Source organism: Nicotiana tabacum, chromosome 9 (genome assembly GCF_000715075.1).
Source record: "Nicotiana tabacum cultivar K326 chromosome 9, ASM71507v2, whole genome shotgun sequence".
NCBI classification, from domain to species: domain Eukaryota; kingdom Viridiplantae; phylum Streptophyta; class Magnoliopsida; order Solanales; family Solanaceae; genus Nicotiana; species Nicotiana tabacum.
In genome coordinates, this window is record NC_134088.1 from 90,337,044 (window position 1) to 90,354,252 (window position 17,209).

Below are 17,209 nucleotides of genomic sequence, written 5' to 3' on the forward strand. Positions count from 1 at the left end.
ATTAATCTTGGGTCACGTGAGCTGCATGCGGGGTGAGATTTTAGAAAAATAAAGGCAAAGTGCGTGGGAGTGGGAAAGATAGAGAAAAAGAAAAGAAAAGAAAAGAGGAGAGACTGGTCCTATCAGCTATCAGGTGGGGTACTTGTACCCTTCTTCTGGTTCGTTTCAAAGATTCCTACTCTCTTTTGGTCTCTCCTATCTCCTTTTTTCTCTCTTCTTCCCAACCAAATTACTACTACTATTACCATACTACTTCTTCTTCTCTTTTTTTTATATTTATTTATCCCTAAAACCTACCACCATAAAACTCATTCACCAAATCAAATTTGTTTTTTTGTTTTTGTTTTTGAGTAGGCATAGAACCATATTAATTATTTGTTTGTTTGGGGATTTTTATTGAATTAAACAAGAATGACAGGTCCAAATATGGCTACCATCACAGCTTCGCTAGAGAGATCTCTACAAAATTGTTCATTGAACAACAACTTGAGTGGGGTCATCCCTGCCGATGGATTTTCTGATTCATCGGAAAATCATGTTTTGAATAACAACCCTTCTGATGATGCTACCTTAGACCTCAATTCTGAGATTTCTTTGCCTTACCACTGGGAACAATGTTTGGATTTGAAGGTACCTACTATTTACATTCCGCCCACCCAACAAATTTTGTTGTGTTTTTATTTTTGCATATCACAATCATTTGTTTTTCTGTCTTTTTCTTGACATTTATTGCTCTCCTAACCTTAAAGACCAGATCTTGGATTTCATTATACTCATTATTAGCACACCACTTCACTTTAACTTGTTATATTCATTCATGTTCTTTCTTGTGTTTGGTCAGTTTGTCATTTTGGGTCTGCTTCATTTATTTCCCTTCTATTTTAGCTATCTCCTTCACAGACAAACAGTCAACAAAAAGAATGATGTTATTAATTACAATCCCCTCATTTTTAAAAGGTGATTTTTTCCATTTCCTTCTCAAGTCCTTATAAAAGCAAAAGGTGAACTTTTCTTGCTTCTCATTGTCTTTTCCAGTCTAGTGTTTGGTATCTGCATTGAGCTTCGGGTAATTTGGATTCCTGATGTGTAAGGTCCGTTGGGAAAGCATTTTCTACCAATATTTTTCCATTCTCAAAACTGGAAGTCTAGACTTTTAATTAAGGATGAAAAGATGTTATCTATTCATCTTTTCCAATGTTACTACTACTGTTTTATGGTGTCCTTTATTCATTATTTTGTTCTGCGTCATACTTGAAAAATATATGTTATTTTCTTTAACCATGTAAAGCGAAATTTGACAGATTGGTGCAGTTTACTTTTCTTCTGCATTTTTTCATTAACTTCTGAATTATGGGTGGATTTCTTGAATATGTGGGTTGTGGTACAGACAGGGGAAATTTATTATATAAACTGGAGGACAGGGATGAAAGTGAAAGAAGATCCAAGAATAAATGGTGATGAAGTGTACGGTGGTGATTTATACTCAGAAGAAGAAGAAGAAGAAGAAAGCTTGTATGATAGTGATGAAGGATCTTCCACAGAAGAGTCATCATTTTTATCTTCAAGAGAACCCCAAATTAGCCATAATATTGGCAACAACAGTGGCAAAAGTGGAGCAGCAGTATTAGTGGTGGGTGGTTGCAAAAGCTGTTTGATGTATTTCATGGTGCCTAAAGAAGTTGATGATTGTCCCAAATGTTGTGGTCAACTTCTCCACTTTGATCGATCCGAAAATGGCTCCCCTTAAAAAAACGAAAAAGAAAAAACCAAGAACATGAAATATTGATTTGTTTTGTCTTTTCCACTTTTTTTTTTCTTAATAGAAGTTTGTTTTGGTCGTATAATATAAAACTACTATGTAGTAGTTACTTGTTGATGTGTTTTTTCCTAAGGAAAGACAAAACAACCCATCATTTTTTAAAAAGTATTTATCGTGTAATCCATTTTCTTTTCTATGTGCTACTACTCCTTGTTATGGTTTTTGTGATCTATGGAAAATGCAGGGATGATCTTTCATAAAGTGCCAGCTTCGAGGTCAACTATATACAGGAAAGATTGATAATGGTAAATGATTGCGACGTGTTTGCTTCTTTTTAGTTTAATAAATTTTGTTCTTTTTCGGGCAATATATTTGGATCCACTTTTTGTAGACATGCTTTAATGCTAGCTTCCTTTAAAGTTTTTGAATTATTTTTCCTAAGCATTTAATTAAATTTGTTTGTGTTTCATTTCTTAATTCTGGAAAACCAAAAACAGAATTAAAAAGAAGAAAAAGTAGTCATGCCTCAATGTTCGAAATACCTAGTCGTGCCCTCAACCTATTTGATCTTCAATAACCAGCTATTTGATGTTATTTTAGTAGTAATATTTTGTTTTCATGATTAAATAAGGTTCCATTATTTTGTGCCAAAGTCAAATAGTTTTGGACATTATATATAATGGTCAGCAAAGCAACATCATGTTTCATCATTTTACGTCTGACTTAAATGCTTCTTGTTATTTAGAAGAAAAAAAAGTATAGACATGAATGATGTTTGTTAGTGGATGCCTAAAAGATAGACTAGGAAGAAGATGTGTCACTCTTAGTATAAAAAGATTTCATAACAATGTTCTTCCTCTTCTATTTTTATTTAAGACATAGTAACTTGGCCTCTCATAGGCTCATTGGGTTTTTGTTTTGTTCTTTTCTATTGGTTGATATGACTTTGAGAAAAAGCAAAGAAAGATTCCAACTGGTTGAAATATATATGTCTATGGGTAGGAGCCTTGATGTGAAGGTTGATTAAATTCTGGGTGCTTGGTAAAGGAATTTAGCAAATGTTAAAAGCGCTTTAATCAAACAATAATGAGTAAATAAGAATGATATTAAAGTTGTCATCAAATAGGTTCAACACTTTATGTAGGATTATCCCATCGACGATTCTGTTGTTCTTAATTCCTCCTGCGAATTAAAATCAAGTTTTTAGTTTTGTCTCGTTGTAACATTCTTGTCTATGATTAAATGGGGATCTAGTTCTCTTCTCTGAAGCTTAACTACCTTTTAATCGAATACTTTCGAATCTGTCCCTAGTGTCTTTGTCTTTTCTTTTGTTCTTCCGTTTTTTGGTTCAGAGTTGTTGAATAATCCATAGAAAGAGGACGTGTTTTCAGAAACCTTTACTGTTTGTGTACCTCTCAGAACATATAAAGAATAAAATCACGAGAAAGCAAAAGGGTGTAATGCTATCTAATTACCCCATTCCGAAGAAAGGAAGGAAATGACAGAATTGTGGTACTCATAGATAAAATCTCTTCATCCTTAATCAGATGCATCGAGTAGGAGAGCTTGAAAAATTTAGAAAATCCCTAGCAGGAAACGCATCTCTTTTAATCAACTATATGTGGCTGTGGCGTTAATCTGAACTAGTGGATAAAAGAAAAAAGTAAGGAAAGAATGGTCCATATGGTGGGAAAAAGAAGAAGAGGGGAGAAAATGAGAGATGTGCAAAATGGTTTACTCCGTAAGCTATAGCAGGGAGTTGGAGTGGGTATAGTAGTGTAGATAGAGAAAGGGAGAGAGAGAGAGCAAAGGAAAGGAACCTTTAGCTTTACTATAGGGGTATGAAGGGTTGCATGTTGCATGGCAGAATTATTTTAGCAGAAAGGAATCTAGACAGAAAGGCGTAAGAGTTGTGGCAGAGAAACGATGGAGAAATATCAGGGCCAATATGGCAGATGTTGATAGAGTGAGACAACATGTACTCCTACACATTGATATAGAGAGGTCCCTCTCTTCGTTTTCCCCGTCTCTCTCTTTCTCTCTCACACTCACACTACTACTACTCAGAATTATTTTTCTACTGAAGTATTTTAAATTGAAAGTCCGTTTAATTTGAGGCTGAAGTAACCATTAACCACCAAGAACTGTGGCCAGATAGATAGGATTCCTGAACCTTTAATCAGAGGTCTCGAATTCTAAAACTGGATGAAAAAAATTTCGATTAGGAACGTTTCTCTCTTTAATAGACCTTGTGTGCTGCGAATCTAAATTAGTTGAGCCCCAATATAGATATCGAACAACAACATACCATGTGTGATCCCACAAGTTAGTTCTGGAAAAAAAAACGGTGCCAATACCTCGAAAAATAACGGGAAGAGCACAAATTGGTCACGTTGCGTCAAAGCAATATTGTGGCATTGGAGATATCAACTTGTTACATTGTTACATAAGAATCAAAATAAGAGAGAAGCCTAGTATTGCGGATGTCCTCCAATCTTAGAGTCGAATGATCTAGTCACATTAAGATATGTGTAGGGACTCGTTGTTGAACTTTGTTAATAAAATGGACGTCAGAAGGTGAGGACAGACCAAATTATATTAAAATACATTAACTTACTCTCTCCACTATTATGAGACACTTAACAATCCTCGCAAGGCTAGAACTGAACATTTTGGATGTGAAAAATAATAAAATATAACATAGGGGGCCAAACTATAGTAAACCAAGAATATATAGGGTGACTCTAACTTTATACTATATAATGAAAATAAATCTTGAATTTATCTCCATCCAAAAACTAATTCAAAAAAGAAAAATTGCTCAAGGGTATATAGAAATTAAAAATAGTAATACATTCTCTCTTAAACAAGTTCATGACACGCTTAACGATATATTTTTGTACAAAGCAGAGACAGATAGGATTGATAGAGCATTTGCCTCTTTTTTGACCTCACTCTTTTATTACTTTATATTTTCTCCATTCACATTCCTCTCATAGGGAATCTCCTCTGTGCTTGTTTGTTCCATTATCAACGAAGCATGTTCTTGTTTCTGTCTTCTTTTCGAATCTTCTGTTGTTTCCTTGAAACTCTATACTGTTTATTAATATCAACTACTGTTTTTTGTCAGCATTTAAGTGTTCTATTCTACCTTCTAATCTAGATAAACTTCCTTTTAAATATAAAAATTTTGTCGGCAATTGTTGTGATTAAACATATTTGACCACTTCTGTCTTATTTGTGGGGTAAAGCAAGGTAAAACTTATTGTAGATTTTTTTTTGATGACTGTAGATCTTGTATAGTACTGTACCATGGGAACACTAGACACCATTTTATTTGCAACCTAGTGATTGTAAATAAGAAGTTTAAGCTTCAAATTTCATCTTAAATCTTCGTTTCTTTTTTCTTTAATTTCTTCCTCCCTCCAGTCATATATTGACCCAAAAAAATAATAACAAAAGGTCACGCATTTTAAAAGCTTGTTGGTAATAGTTATGTACTTGATGAAAAGCTTTAAAAAGTTTAAAACCTATCGTTGTATTTCAATTAGATAAATCAGTAGAAAAAGGAAATTATGCATCAAAAGAAATTGACGTGATAATTAATTAATGACCGTCAAAGGATATCTCATCTAAAGTCCAGATTAAGTTCCCTAGCTTTTCCCCCTTTATAATTGATCACAACTGAAAAAGCATCACATATATATAAATTTTCTGATGAGATCAACTTTCAACATTTTGTTCACATCTCCCATTCATGTTTGAGTCACTTTATCGCAAGGCAAATCTAGTTAAAGAACGTCCAAACAAATGGCAACTTTTACTGCAGAGTGAAAGAGGTAAATGCCCATGCGTAGCCTACGCCGCAACATTCGCTGCATTAGAGTACGTACTATGAAATCCTCGAAGAGAAAATCAAGGTTTAGGTTGTTTTAAATATTTGAATGTAAGTTATATAGCTTGATAACGTAATTATTTTTTTTACAATATTAATATAATTTAACTTGTGATAGAGGGCTGATAATAAACTTCCACAATTGAAGTGGAAAATTCAAACACCTGCCTCCGCCTTTCCTCCAGCTTCCACACCCTTGATGTAACTAAAATAAAACTTGTGATAACAAAAGTTTTACTATAAACTTTACAAAGTTACTGGTTAATGTATATAATGATCATTTACTTGTAATTATCTTATATTTGACTTAATTGTGTAAATATTTTTTGTATTTTTCTAGACATAGAACTTAAACTTCTAGTAATATGTTACATTGTAAATTTTTTATCGGTGTTCAGTATTTATTTTTAGGGTCATTGCGTGATTTGTACAGAAAGACCAAAATATGTCAGGAATAGGACAACACAGGGGGTGGTCTTTAGCTTTTAGCCTTTAGGATAAGTCACATAACCAATGAGCAAATCTTTAAGGTCAAAAATCAATGCTTTGCCCATGGAAAAAACTTATTAAACTTAAAGTTTTGTCATTGTGTGACCTCTCCCAAAGGTCAAAAGTTCAAGACCAACTTCTTTCAAGGTCATTTGTGAACTTAATCCTTTTATTTTTATTATTTAAGTTTTGACACTGTTTAAATAAGTTTATCAAAAATAATACTTTGTGGGGGGGGGGGGGGGGGGGGGTTTCATAAATTAGAGTTTGCGGGTTAGAACTTGACCGTAAGTCGTGGCGGATCGCTTCAAGTTAAGATGGATGTTTGAAGACTTTCCTTGCAAAAAGTCCTAACAGATTGTTGGAACTTTAGTACAAAATTGCGAGGTAACTTTGGAATAAATTATTCACAAGTTAGTGAATCGCCAGAAGTTCTGATGGATGAGGCAAGACTTGCCTTATCACGAGTCTTGACAGATCCTCAGAACTTACAATTGTGTTGTAACTTTAGAAAAGATTATTCAGGAGTCCTAGCGGATCACCAAAAGTTCTAACACAAGGGCAAGCCTTTCCTTGCCACGAGTTCTGGTGGATCGTCAGAACTCCAGTACAAATTATTCAGGGAATCAGATCATGAGGACTTGCTCGGAAATTTTACCAACGTGCACATTTTTGCTTCAAAATTTGTCTATATTAGTTCCAAATGAAAATTTAAAAATTCAACCTTCTAAAAGCTATCCCAACAACTCCCAATGGTTTGGTCCAACCCAAACCTTCAAAAATCAACAAAATCATTTGTCTTTTTCAACAATCAATTTTAAAAACTCCAACAATGATGTCTTTCAAGTTTCTTCGATCAAATCAACCACAAATAACAATGAATTTTAAATTTTCTAAAACACATATGAAAAAGATAAAGACGACGAAGAAGGAGAAAGAAGTTATAGTGGATTATCTATATTTGCAAAACTTTTAAAATTGAGATAAAAGTCACTTACCAATCCTAAAAAAAACATTCAATGAAAATCCTTGATCATATGGTAATAGCACAACATTGTATTGGTAAAAAAATAGACTCGCCACGTGGACCAATAATATAATGACAAATGGCATAAGAGTCGAAACGATAAAGGAGAATGAAGATTAGATGAAGCATGAGTAAAACACCCATGGGATTGTCTACGAAGATAACATGCATGATAGCTAAGAAAGTGGAAACATGTGCGGAATAGATAATTAAAGCCATGAAGATGGAAGATTCATTAATAGCCATGAATATGGAAAGAAATCAGCATAATCCCTGATTATGCATGATTGATTATTATTATCATAACCGTTATGAATCACCCATATAACGGGTAATCAATGTAATAAATATTAGTAACTGACAGAAATTAAACAGGGCGAGACAGTTACATATTGTACCCTTAAATCTCCTTACCATATCTTATACCCCTATTAAAAAATTCACAAAGTTATACTATCAATTGTTTATATTTTTACTATTCTCTCTTGTTGGAAAGATCATATTCATTCTTATTGGAAGAAAACTCCAATTATCAATAAAATTTCTTTTTTCTTAATCTCTCAATCTTGCTTTCCATTGTTTTCTATTCTTTTATACTAGGAAAAGTAAAGTAAAATTAGTTATTAGAAATCCGAATTATTCTTTTATTTGCTTTGACCACAAAAGCTATTTTTTTGGTTAAACAAAGGTTCAGTTGCCGAAAAATCTAGTAATCATTTCACTTTCCATTTACATATTTTGTCTTTAGCAATAAATTATGTCTGAAATTGATCAAATTATTCAGGTAGAGGATGGAAAACAAGGAGGGACTCCTCCACACAACACACACACACACACATTCCTCAATGTTAACGAGAAAATTCACCTGTCAGATCTGCTAATCGCAACGCTGGACAATAAAATGAAGAACAATTAAATGTGCAAGATGACTTGAAATAATTTATTGCGCAGCAAATCAATGAAGTTTTGCGTGCTTTTGCAAGTGGGTTACCAAGTGTTGTTCAAGCTCCACCACCAGTTAATACAACTATGGGAAATCCTCATTCAGGGCTTGAAACCTCTGAAACTAGAGAAATACCAAATAACTCTAGAGCCTGAGGGTTAGGTACGCCAAATAATTTTAATTTATAATATCTAGTTCTAACTTTGCAGAAACAGCTCAAGGAACAAAATGAGCGGATAAAATAGATACCAGGAGTACCATCTGTGATTAAAGGAGTGGATATAGAAAAATATTCACAATAACCATACATGGAAGCCAAGTGCAACACCATTACCAGTACCAAAAAAGTTTAAAATGCCAAATATTTCAAAGTATGACGGGACTACTTATCCACGATATCATGTTACTGCACTTACTACAGGAGTCAAAGGCAATGACTTAACAAAGTAAGAAATTGAATCAGTGTTGGTGAACATATTTGGTGAAACCCTTACGAAGGGAGCATTAACATGATATTCTCTCTTACCTAAAAATTCAATTGACTCCTCAGATTTATTTATAAAAGCACATTCGAGAGCTCAAAAAATAGTAAAAAGGATGAAAAATATCTTCAAGGTAAAACAAAGGAAGTGCGTAATTGCTCAGAGAATTTGTGGACACTTCCAGCGAGAAAGGATGATGTTACCTCGCATACCTGATAATTGGGCAACAATGACATTTTCTAGCAACATGAATGAGAGAAGCTCAGAAGCCACACTAAGATTAAAGGGAGTTTACGTGAATTTCCTGTAACTACTTGGAATGATGTTTATAACATCTATAATACACAGCTACGAATAGAAGAAGATACGGTATCCCAACTAAATGTGGAGGAGAGGTTCAGATCTAGATAGTCAGAACCCGAAAAGAGGTCCAGAAAAAATAGGAACAAACCTTGGGACCTGCGGGGCGAGATCTTAGGCCAAAATCAGAACAGGCACGGTTCGATCAGAGATCACGACAGAATGAGGCTGGTTCTTCTTCTCGATTTGGAAAGGAATAGGATATGACAAGAAACAAAGATCAAAATTCTCGATCAAAAATAGGAGATTACAATTTCAATGTCAGTACTTCCGAGTCAGTATCTGTGTTAAGAGGCATTAGCGATAAGGTATGGTGGCCCAAAGAGATGAGATCAGATCCTAGTAAAAGAAGCCAAGAATTCTGGTGTGAATTCCATATAATCGCAGTCATAGAACAGTAGATTGAAGGCTCCTATAAGTGGAGGTTGATTATTTATTGAAAAAGGGATATCTTACTGACCTATTTAGTGAGAAAGGAAAGCAGTCTTATATAAAAAATAGGGAAGAACCACCGAAGCCCCATCACCAAAGGGGACGGTGAAAGTAATAACTAGGGGTGATGAGGTTAATGGAGTAACATACATGGAAACAAAAAGAACAAGCAAAATCTTAGTGACCTGCGGGAAGCGGATACGACAAGTCTTGGAGGGAGATAGAATAACATTTGATGATGAGGATGCAAATGGCTTGTTCATCCCTCACAATGATGCTCTGGTAATATCTTTACTTATTCATGATACTAATGTCAAATGAGTTTTGATTGATCCAGGTAGTTTTGTAAATATTCTATTACTGAGAATGGTCAATGAGATGTAAATAATTGATCGAGTGATACCCAAGAATCGATCTTTATATGGGTTCGACAATTCAAGTGTCATAACAAAGGGAGAAGTTACGCTATCAACATTTGCCGAGGGTGTCGTGAAAGAAACCAAATTCTAAGTGGTGGATGCAGACATGGCCTACAACATAATTTTAGGAAAGTCGTGAATTCATGATATGGATGCAGTACTGTCAACTTTACATCAGGTTACTAAATTTCCATTACAGTGAAAAATGTTTTAGATCAGGGGATAACAACGAGCGGTGCGAGAAACCAACATGGTTGTTGTGGCAAGTGGAACGTCCAAAGACGGAGATGAAAAATAGCAATTACAATATCCAGCCGAGGAGAATTTGTTTTCTACCTCAACTGAAGGTGCGAGGAATGATGCAGATATAGATGCGGGACTTGATGTAATCCAAGACCCAAAAGAGAACTAAACTATTAAAATAACTACGAAAGATATCGAAGCTCTTATATTGTTCCTCCACTGACCCGATAGAAAAGTCTATATTGGGACAAACTTTAGCCCGGAGCTTAAAAATAAGTTAATTAAATTTTTACGTGCTAACATTGATTTTTTTTCCGGCTGCACTCAGACATGACTGGTATTCCACATGAGATAATGACTCATAAGTTAAATGAAGATCCATTACATCCGCCGGTGAAGCAAAAGAAGAGAAAGCAGGGAGCATTCAAAAACCAAGTAATTTAAGAATAGGTAAGTAAAGTTTTGAAAATTGGTTCGATTCGTGAGGTAAAATACCCTGACTGGTTAGTCAATATTGTCGTAGTACCTAAGAAAAAAAATGAAAAATAGCGAGTATGTGTAGATTATACTAATCTAAATAAGGCATGGCTTTACTGTATATAGATCGATTAATCGATTCTATTGCTGGACATGAACTTTTAAGTTTTTTAGATGCTTATTCTAGATATAATCAAATAAAAATGGAACCAGGACGAGGAAAAAACTTCTTTTATTATAGATGGGAGGACTTATGTTAGAGCTACGTACCAAAGATTGATGACCAAAATATTTCAAGAACATTTGAAAAAATCCCCGGAAGTCTACATTGATGACATGCTAGTTAAATCAGCGCAAGCGAAAGATCATCTCAAACATTTGAATGAAACATTTGATATTGTTTGCAAATATAACATGAAGTTGAACACAGAGAAGTGCGCCTTTGGTGTAGCCTCAAATAAATTTTTAGGTTTTTTTGTTTCTAACAGGAGGATTGAAGTAAATCCGGCTCAGATTAAAGCAATTCAAAAAATATCGGATGTACTTACGAGTAAAAAGGAAGTACAAAGGCTAACTGGGAGAGTAGCAGTTTTAGGGAGATTTATATCTAAATCCTCAGAGAATTTTTTTAAATTTTTCTCGTTATTGAGAACGCAAAATCAATTTGAATGGACTGATGATTGAAAACAAGCTTTGAAAGATTTGAAAGTATACATGTCTAAACTTCCTCTGTTGTCAAATTCAAGGGATGGAAAAAGATTACTCAACTACTTAGCCGTATCAGAAATAGCAGTAAGTGCAGTATTGGTACGAGAAGAAAAAGGTATGCAATCTCCCATTTATTATATTAATAAATCTCTATTGGAAGCTGAAACATGATATCCTTATCTAGAAAAACTAGCGCTAGCATTAATATTGACATCTACAAAATTACGACCCTATTTTCAATGTAATACTATTTCTGCCGTAACTACTTTTTCTTTACGAAGTATTTTACATATACACGAATTATCAGGGAGATTAGCTAAATGGGCAATAGAACTTAGTGATTATGATGTTGTTTACCGGTGATGAATTGCCATAAAGTCACAGGTACTAGCAGGTCTCATTTCGAGCTTACTTCCTAAAGCTGAAAAGGAGGTACGGGCGTTTACCGGATCTAATTTGGGGACTTGGATATTATACATTGATGGGTCCACAAATGTAAAAGGAGCAGATCTGGGTATTGTTTTAATTTTACTTTCAGGAAAAATTATCAGGCAAGCAATAAAATGATACCCTATAACTAATAATAAAGCCGAATATGAGGCAGTGATTGCAGGTTTCGAGCTTGCAAAAGAGATGGGGATTGATCAGATTATAATCAAAAGTGATTCTCAATTCGTGGTAAATCAAATGCAAGGAAATTATGTGGCTATACAAACCCGAATGCAGTAATACCTACAAAAAGTACGTAAATTATTGCATCAGTTCAGAGTGTGGAAAGCTATTCAAATTCTGAGGGAGGAGAATGCGGAGGATGGTGCATTAGCAAATCTGGGATCAGTTGCCGATGTATCAAATACAAAAAATGTAATCATAGTGCATTTATTCCATTCGCGCGCTCGATCAAGCCAAGAATAATTTAACGTGAGATTGAAGAAATAAATTCGTGAATCATTTGCAGTATGAGATATTACCTGATAATACAAAATAATCCCAACGATTGCGAATGCAAGCAACTCGATATTGTTTGGTAGAAGGTAATTTGTATCAAAAAATATTTGGTGGACCTTTAGCTCGATGCCTCGGTCCCTCACAAACGGAACACGTGATGCGAGAGATACATAAAGGACATTGTGGGAATCACGCTGGAGGAAAGTCACTAATAAAAACACTAATAAAAGCAGGTATTACTGGCCAAAAATGGAAGATGAGACAGAAAATTTCGTAAGAAGGTGTGATAAATGTCAATTGTATGCAAATAATATGTATCAACCGGCAGAACTGCTTCATTCGGTTACCGCACTGTGGCCATTTATGAAGTGGGGAGTGGATATTGTAGGTCATTTTACGCAAGCACCAGGAAAGGTACAATTTTTATTAATTTTAGCTGATTATTTTTCTAAGTGGGTAAAAGTAGGTGCTTTCAAACATGTACGAAAAAGGAAGTTATCGATTTTATATTGAAGAATATAATATGTAGATTTGGGGTTCCAAGAGAAATTGTATGTGATAATGAACCACAATTTGTAGGAACAAAGGTCATCGACTTTCTCAAAGAATGAAAAATCAAAAGAATTATATCAGCACCGTATCATACCGATTTAATGGAACGACATAGTCGACAAATAAAATTATTATCAATAATATAAAGAAATATTTGGAAGCATCAAAAGGTAGGTGGCCTGAGGTGATACCGGGGGTATTATGTGCCTATAGAACAATGGCAAAAATAAGCATGGGAAAAACTCTATTTTTACTTGTTTATGGTACTGAGGCACTAATTCCAATAGAAATAGGGGAACCGAGCCTGAGGTTCGAATATACAAATGAGCTATCCAATGAGGAGAACTTCATACAAATTTGAATTTGGCAGAAAAATGAAGAGAAACAACTTCAATACGGATGGCAGCACAAAAACAAAGGATAGAGCGATATTATATACGAAGAGAGAATCTTCGATACTTTAAGTTTGGGGACTTCGTCCTTAAGATGGTGTTTCAGTCAACACAGGTGGTATATGCAGGAAAATTAGGTCAGAATGGGAAAGACCATATAGATTTCAAGGCATTCCTGGGAAAGGAGCATACGAGTTGGATACTGATAAGTGTGGATTTTGATCACTTAGTAGCTCCTTTTTGCTTTTGTTTTAGTCCGACAGTATTGATTTATGTTCCCAAAATAAATTAAAGTGTGCAAATTGCAGGAATATTGGAAGTTTGGGCTCTTACGATGAAATCCGACTCAAAAAGTAGTTTTCTGACTCACAAAGCAAGAAGGGGCGCAGAACACAAGAAGTGCGGTACATAGAGGTATTTCTGTGGCCGCAGAATTCCCTCTGCGGCCGCAGAATTCACTCTGCGGCCTCAGAACAAGTGAAGAAGCCCAACAGACTTTAAGTTGATGTGCGGACCGCACATAAATTGTGCGGCCTCAGAAGAAGGTCTGCACTAATAAAGAATTCAAAGTTCAGAGAGTGTGCAAATGACCAAGACTTGAAGCCCTGTCATTGCAGCCGCAGACCAAAAATTGTGCGGCTGCAGAATCCTAGCCCCTACAAGCTGAAGCAATCTGTAGACCGCACATGGAATGTGCGGCCACAAAACCTCTTGAGGGGCATTTTTGTTAGCGAATTTTGGGCCACTATAAATAGACGAGAAACACTTTTTTAGGTCATGTTTTGAAGTTTGAGCTGTTGTAGCCGTTGTATTTTGCTATTTTAGGAAGTTTGTGATTATTTTGGGATTTAAACATCATATTTTATTATTTTAATCTTATATTATGAGTTTAATTAGTATTTCTTATTTTCTTTTTTATTTTTCACTATGAGTAGCTAGATTCTTACTAGGGTTGTGCCCAACCCTAGTGTGTAAATCTTATGGGTATTTAATTTAATGTTGGTTTATGATTGTGTATTGATTATTTAGCCTTGTTTATGCTTTAATTTTAGAATTAATGGTTGCAAATATTAATTCATGACTATTTGACTTGGTTCTTACTTGAGAAAAAGGTACCTAGTCTAGTAAAACTTGGCTAACAAGAAATTAGGCTAATTAAAGATTTGATTAGCCTAATTAAAGGGTTTGAACTAGAGATAGTGAGAACCCAACTTGAGATCATATCAACTATTTAGCTTGATACTTATTTGGGCTTGAGAAAGCCAAATTGGGCAAAATCACTTTATGACCGAGAGATATTGAGTGGGTAACTTAGAGTTGAGAGCTATAATACACCCCGATCAATAAAATAAGTGTTAACGTATTTAACCCATTAGGCGAACACTTAGGTTAAGGTCACATCCCTAGGCTTTTTTAACCATTTGGAAAAACAACAAAAATAATTATTCGCTTTCTAGTTTCTTCTCTTTAGCTTATAATTGTTAGAGTTAATTTAGAAGTAGAAATCAAAACCCTTTGTTTGGAAGTGCAATTTAGTTGTTCCATTTTCTCTCGTCAAGTGTGTACCTCTAACACCCATATTAAACTCCCTGTGAAAATTGACCCCGACTCTTGTTGGGTACTATTCTTCCAATGAATGTTTTCACTCACTATTGAGTGCGGATTGGACGTGGATAAATTTTTGGCGCTGTTGCCGAGGAGTTAAAATGGTGTTAGCTATATATTTGAGTTTGTTTTTGGAATGTATTCTTTCCCTTTCATGTTACTAACTTGTGTGAGAAAATTATAGGTACAAACATGGTGAACAATGATCTCGGAAATTTGCCTTTGGGGGAATTAGACGGCGAGGAGGTGCAAGTAGAGGAGGTACCTCTTGAACCTCAAGCCAATCGGAGAGGCCAGGTACCTCATGAAAATGTGCCCATTCCACCCCCACCTCCACCACGAGCGGCTCCACACCAGATATTACCCAACGAAGGTTATGGTAGTGCAATAATCCCTACCCGTATTAGGGCGGGAAACTTCCAAATAACCAATGTGATACTCACTTTGCTTGAGCAACGAGGTTTCTTTACCTGTGTTCCAACTCAAAATGCTTATAAATATTTGAAGGGCTTTGTAGATACATGTTGGGATAGCAAGCAAACTAATATTTCCGAGGATGCATTGAGGCTAAGGTTTTTCCCTTCTCTCTATAGGGGGAAAGCTTTAGATTGGTTGGAATGATTGCCGAACCATTCAATTCACACTTAGGATGAGTTGGCGGAAAGTTCATTGCTAAGTTTTTCTCTCTCGGGCACATGGCTACACTTCGAGATGAGATCTTGGCATTCAAGCAAGAGCCTAATGAACCACTACACGAAATATGGGAGTGCTATAGAACAATGATTAATGAATGTCCCAACAATGATATGACAAAAAACATGATTCAACAAACCTTTTATCATGGGATTAACACAACCAACAAATATGTAGTGAATCAACTAGCCGGTGGAAACTTTATGACTACGCTTTATATGGAGGCGTATGAAATCTTGGATGAGATTGCGGAAACGTCGTTGGCTTGGCAATCCCGGGCTAATGTTCCACAAGGTGATTCGAATATGATCCACCCTGATAAAGAATTGCAAGACCATAGCCAAGCCATTGCCGAATCGACCACTACCATGACTCAACTAGCAAAGGCCCAACCAAATCAAGTACAAGCTCCTAAGCAAGTCAATGCTATGGAGGGAGTGAACATGATGGTGAACAAGAGGAGAACCAAGGGTCCACAAGTGCAAATTCGAGTGGAGAACTATTTGCAAGATGATGGTGGTTTTTAGCAAGATGATTCTTATAATAAACAAGAGGAGGAAATGCAATATGTGAACAATTTTCAAGGGCAAAGAAACAACTTCCAAGGCCCAAGCCAACAACAATGGCGATCACAAAACAATCATGGCAATTGAAATTCTAATAATCAAGGGAATTGGCATAACAACAGCAATCAAGGGAATAGGAGTGGAAACAACCAAGGAAATTGGGGAGGAAACAATCAAGGTGGATGGAGTAACAATCAAGGCAACCAGGGGTCAGGTTTTCAAAAGCCCCCGATGTAACAACAACCAAACAACCTACCTCCGTATCCTTCCCATGGTTCAAGTTCTTCAAACAATGAGATGGGACATATTGAAAGTATGTTCAAGAAAATGATAGAAAAGAATGCCGATTTGGATGCCCAACTTGCCTCACACAACACATCAATCCGTAACCTAGAAGTTCAAATGGGGACTAAGGGGGCACTACCAAGTGACACGTGGTAAACCCAATAGGTGGTATCAATACGAGGCATGCCATTGTAGTTATGACAAGAAGTGGAAGAGGCGGGAATGCACCCACCTCAAGTGGAAGGCGATTTGTTGATGATGATCAAGTGATGCAAGAAGAAGAGATCCCGAACAATGTTGTTCAATCCAATGAGGAAGTTCAGATTGATATTGATGATAGTGTGGAAGAGACTCAAGAGGAGGTGAACCCGTCTTGAGAACACATTATTGACATACTGGAGCTGGTAGTGAAAAAGTCTAAGGCACCATTGCCTAAGCATCCACCTCCATACCCTCATTGACTTGCCAAGCAAAATGGTGAGAATCAATTCAAGAAGTTCATTCAAATGATGAAGAGTCTTTCAATCAATGTGCCATTGGTCGAAGCTTAAGAACCAATTCTCGGTTATGCAATGTTTATGAAGGATCTTGTGACAAAGAAGCAGTCAATGAATTTTGAGACCATCAAAGTCACTCATCAAGTGAGTGCAATTGTGCATTCAATGGCTCCTAAGTTGGAGGATCCGGTACTTTCACGATTCCTTGTATAATTGGAAGTGCCGAGTTTGCTAAAGCTCTTTGTGATCTAAATTCGATGCCCTATTCGGTTTTCAAGACTTTGGAAATTGGGCAACCAAGACCCACCTCTATGAGATTGCAAATGGCCGATCGTACCATGAAAAGTCCGTTGGGTGTGATTGAAGATGTTTTGGTCAGGGTTGATAAAATATAAAACTGAATAGAGACTAACGCTGACTAAATGTCAACATAAAGC

General features: G+C 35.8%; 1 protein-coding gene across 1 annotated transcript; it reads left to right on the top strand.

The window, feature by feature from the left end:
- The first annotated feature begins 222 nt into the window (after positions 1-222).
- On the top strand, positions 223-2,020 carry LOC107820185 (protein CURLY FLAG LEAF 1). Its single transcript, XM_016646411.2, has 2 exons — positions 223-630; positions 1,388-2,020. Exons 1-2 carry the CDS (start codon positions 412-414, stop codon positions 1,745-1,747), a joined length of 579 nt encoding a protein of 192 aa, XP_016501897.2. The 5' UTR covers positions 223-411; the 3' UTR covers positions 1,748-2,020.
- Positions 2,021-17,209: the final 15,189 nt, after the last annotated feature.

Coding starts and splice junctions, on each gene's coding strand:
- LOC107820185 (XM_016646411.2), top strand. CDS start 412: ATGACAGGTCCAAATATGGCTACCATCACAGCTTCGCTAGAGAGATCT. Junction 631..1,387: donor AACAATGTTTGGATTTGAAG/GTACCTACTATT, acceptor GTTGTGGTACAG/ACAGGGGAAATTTATTATAT.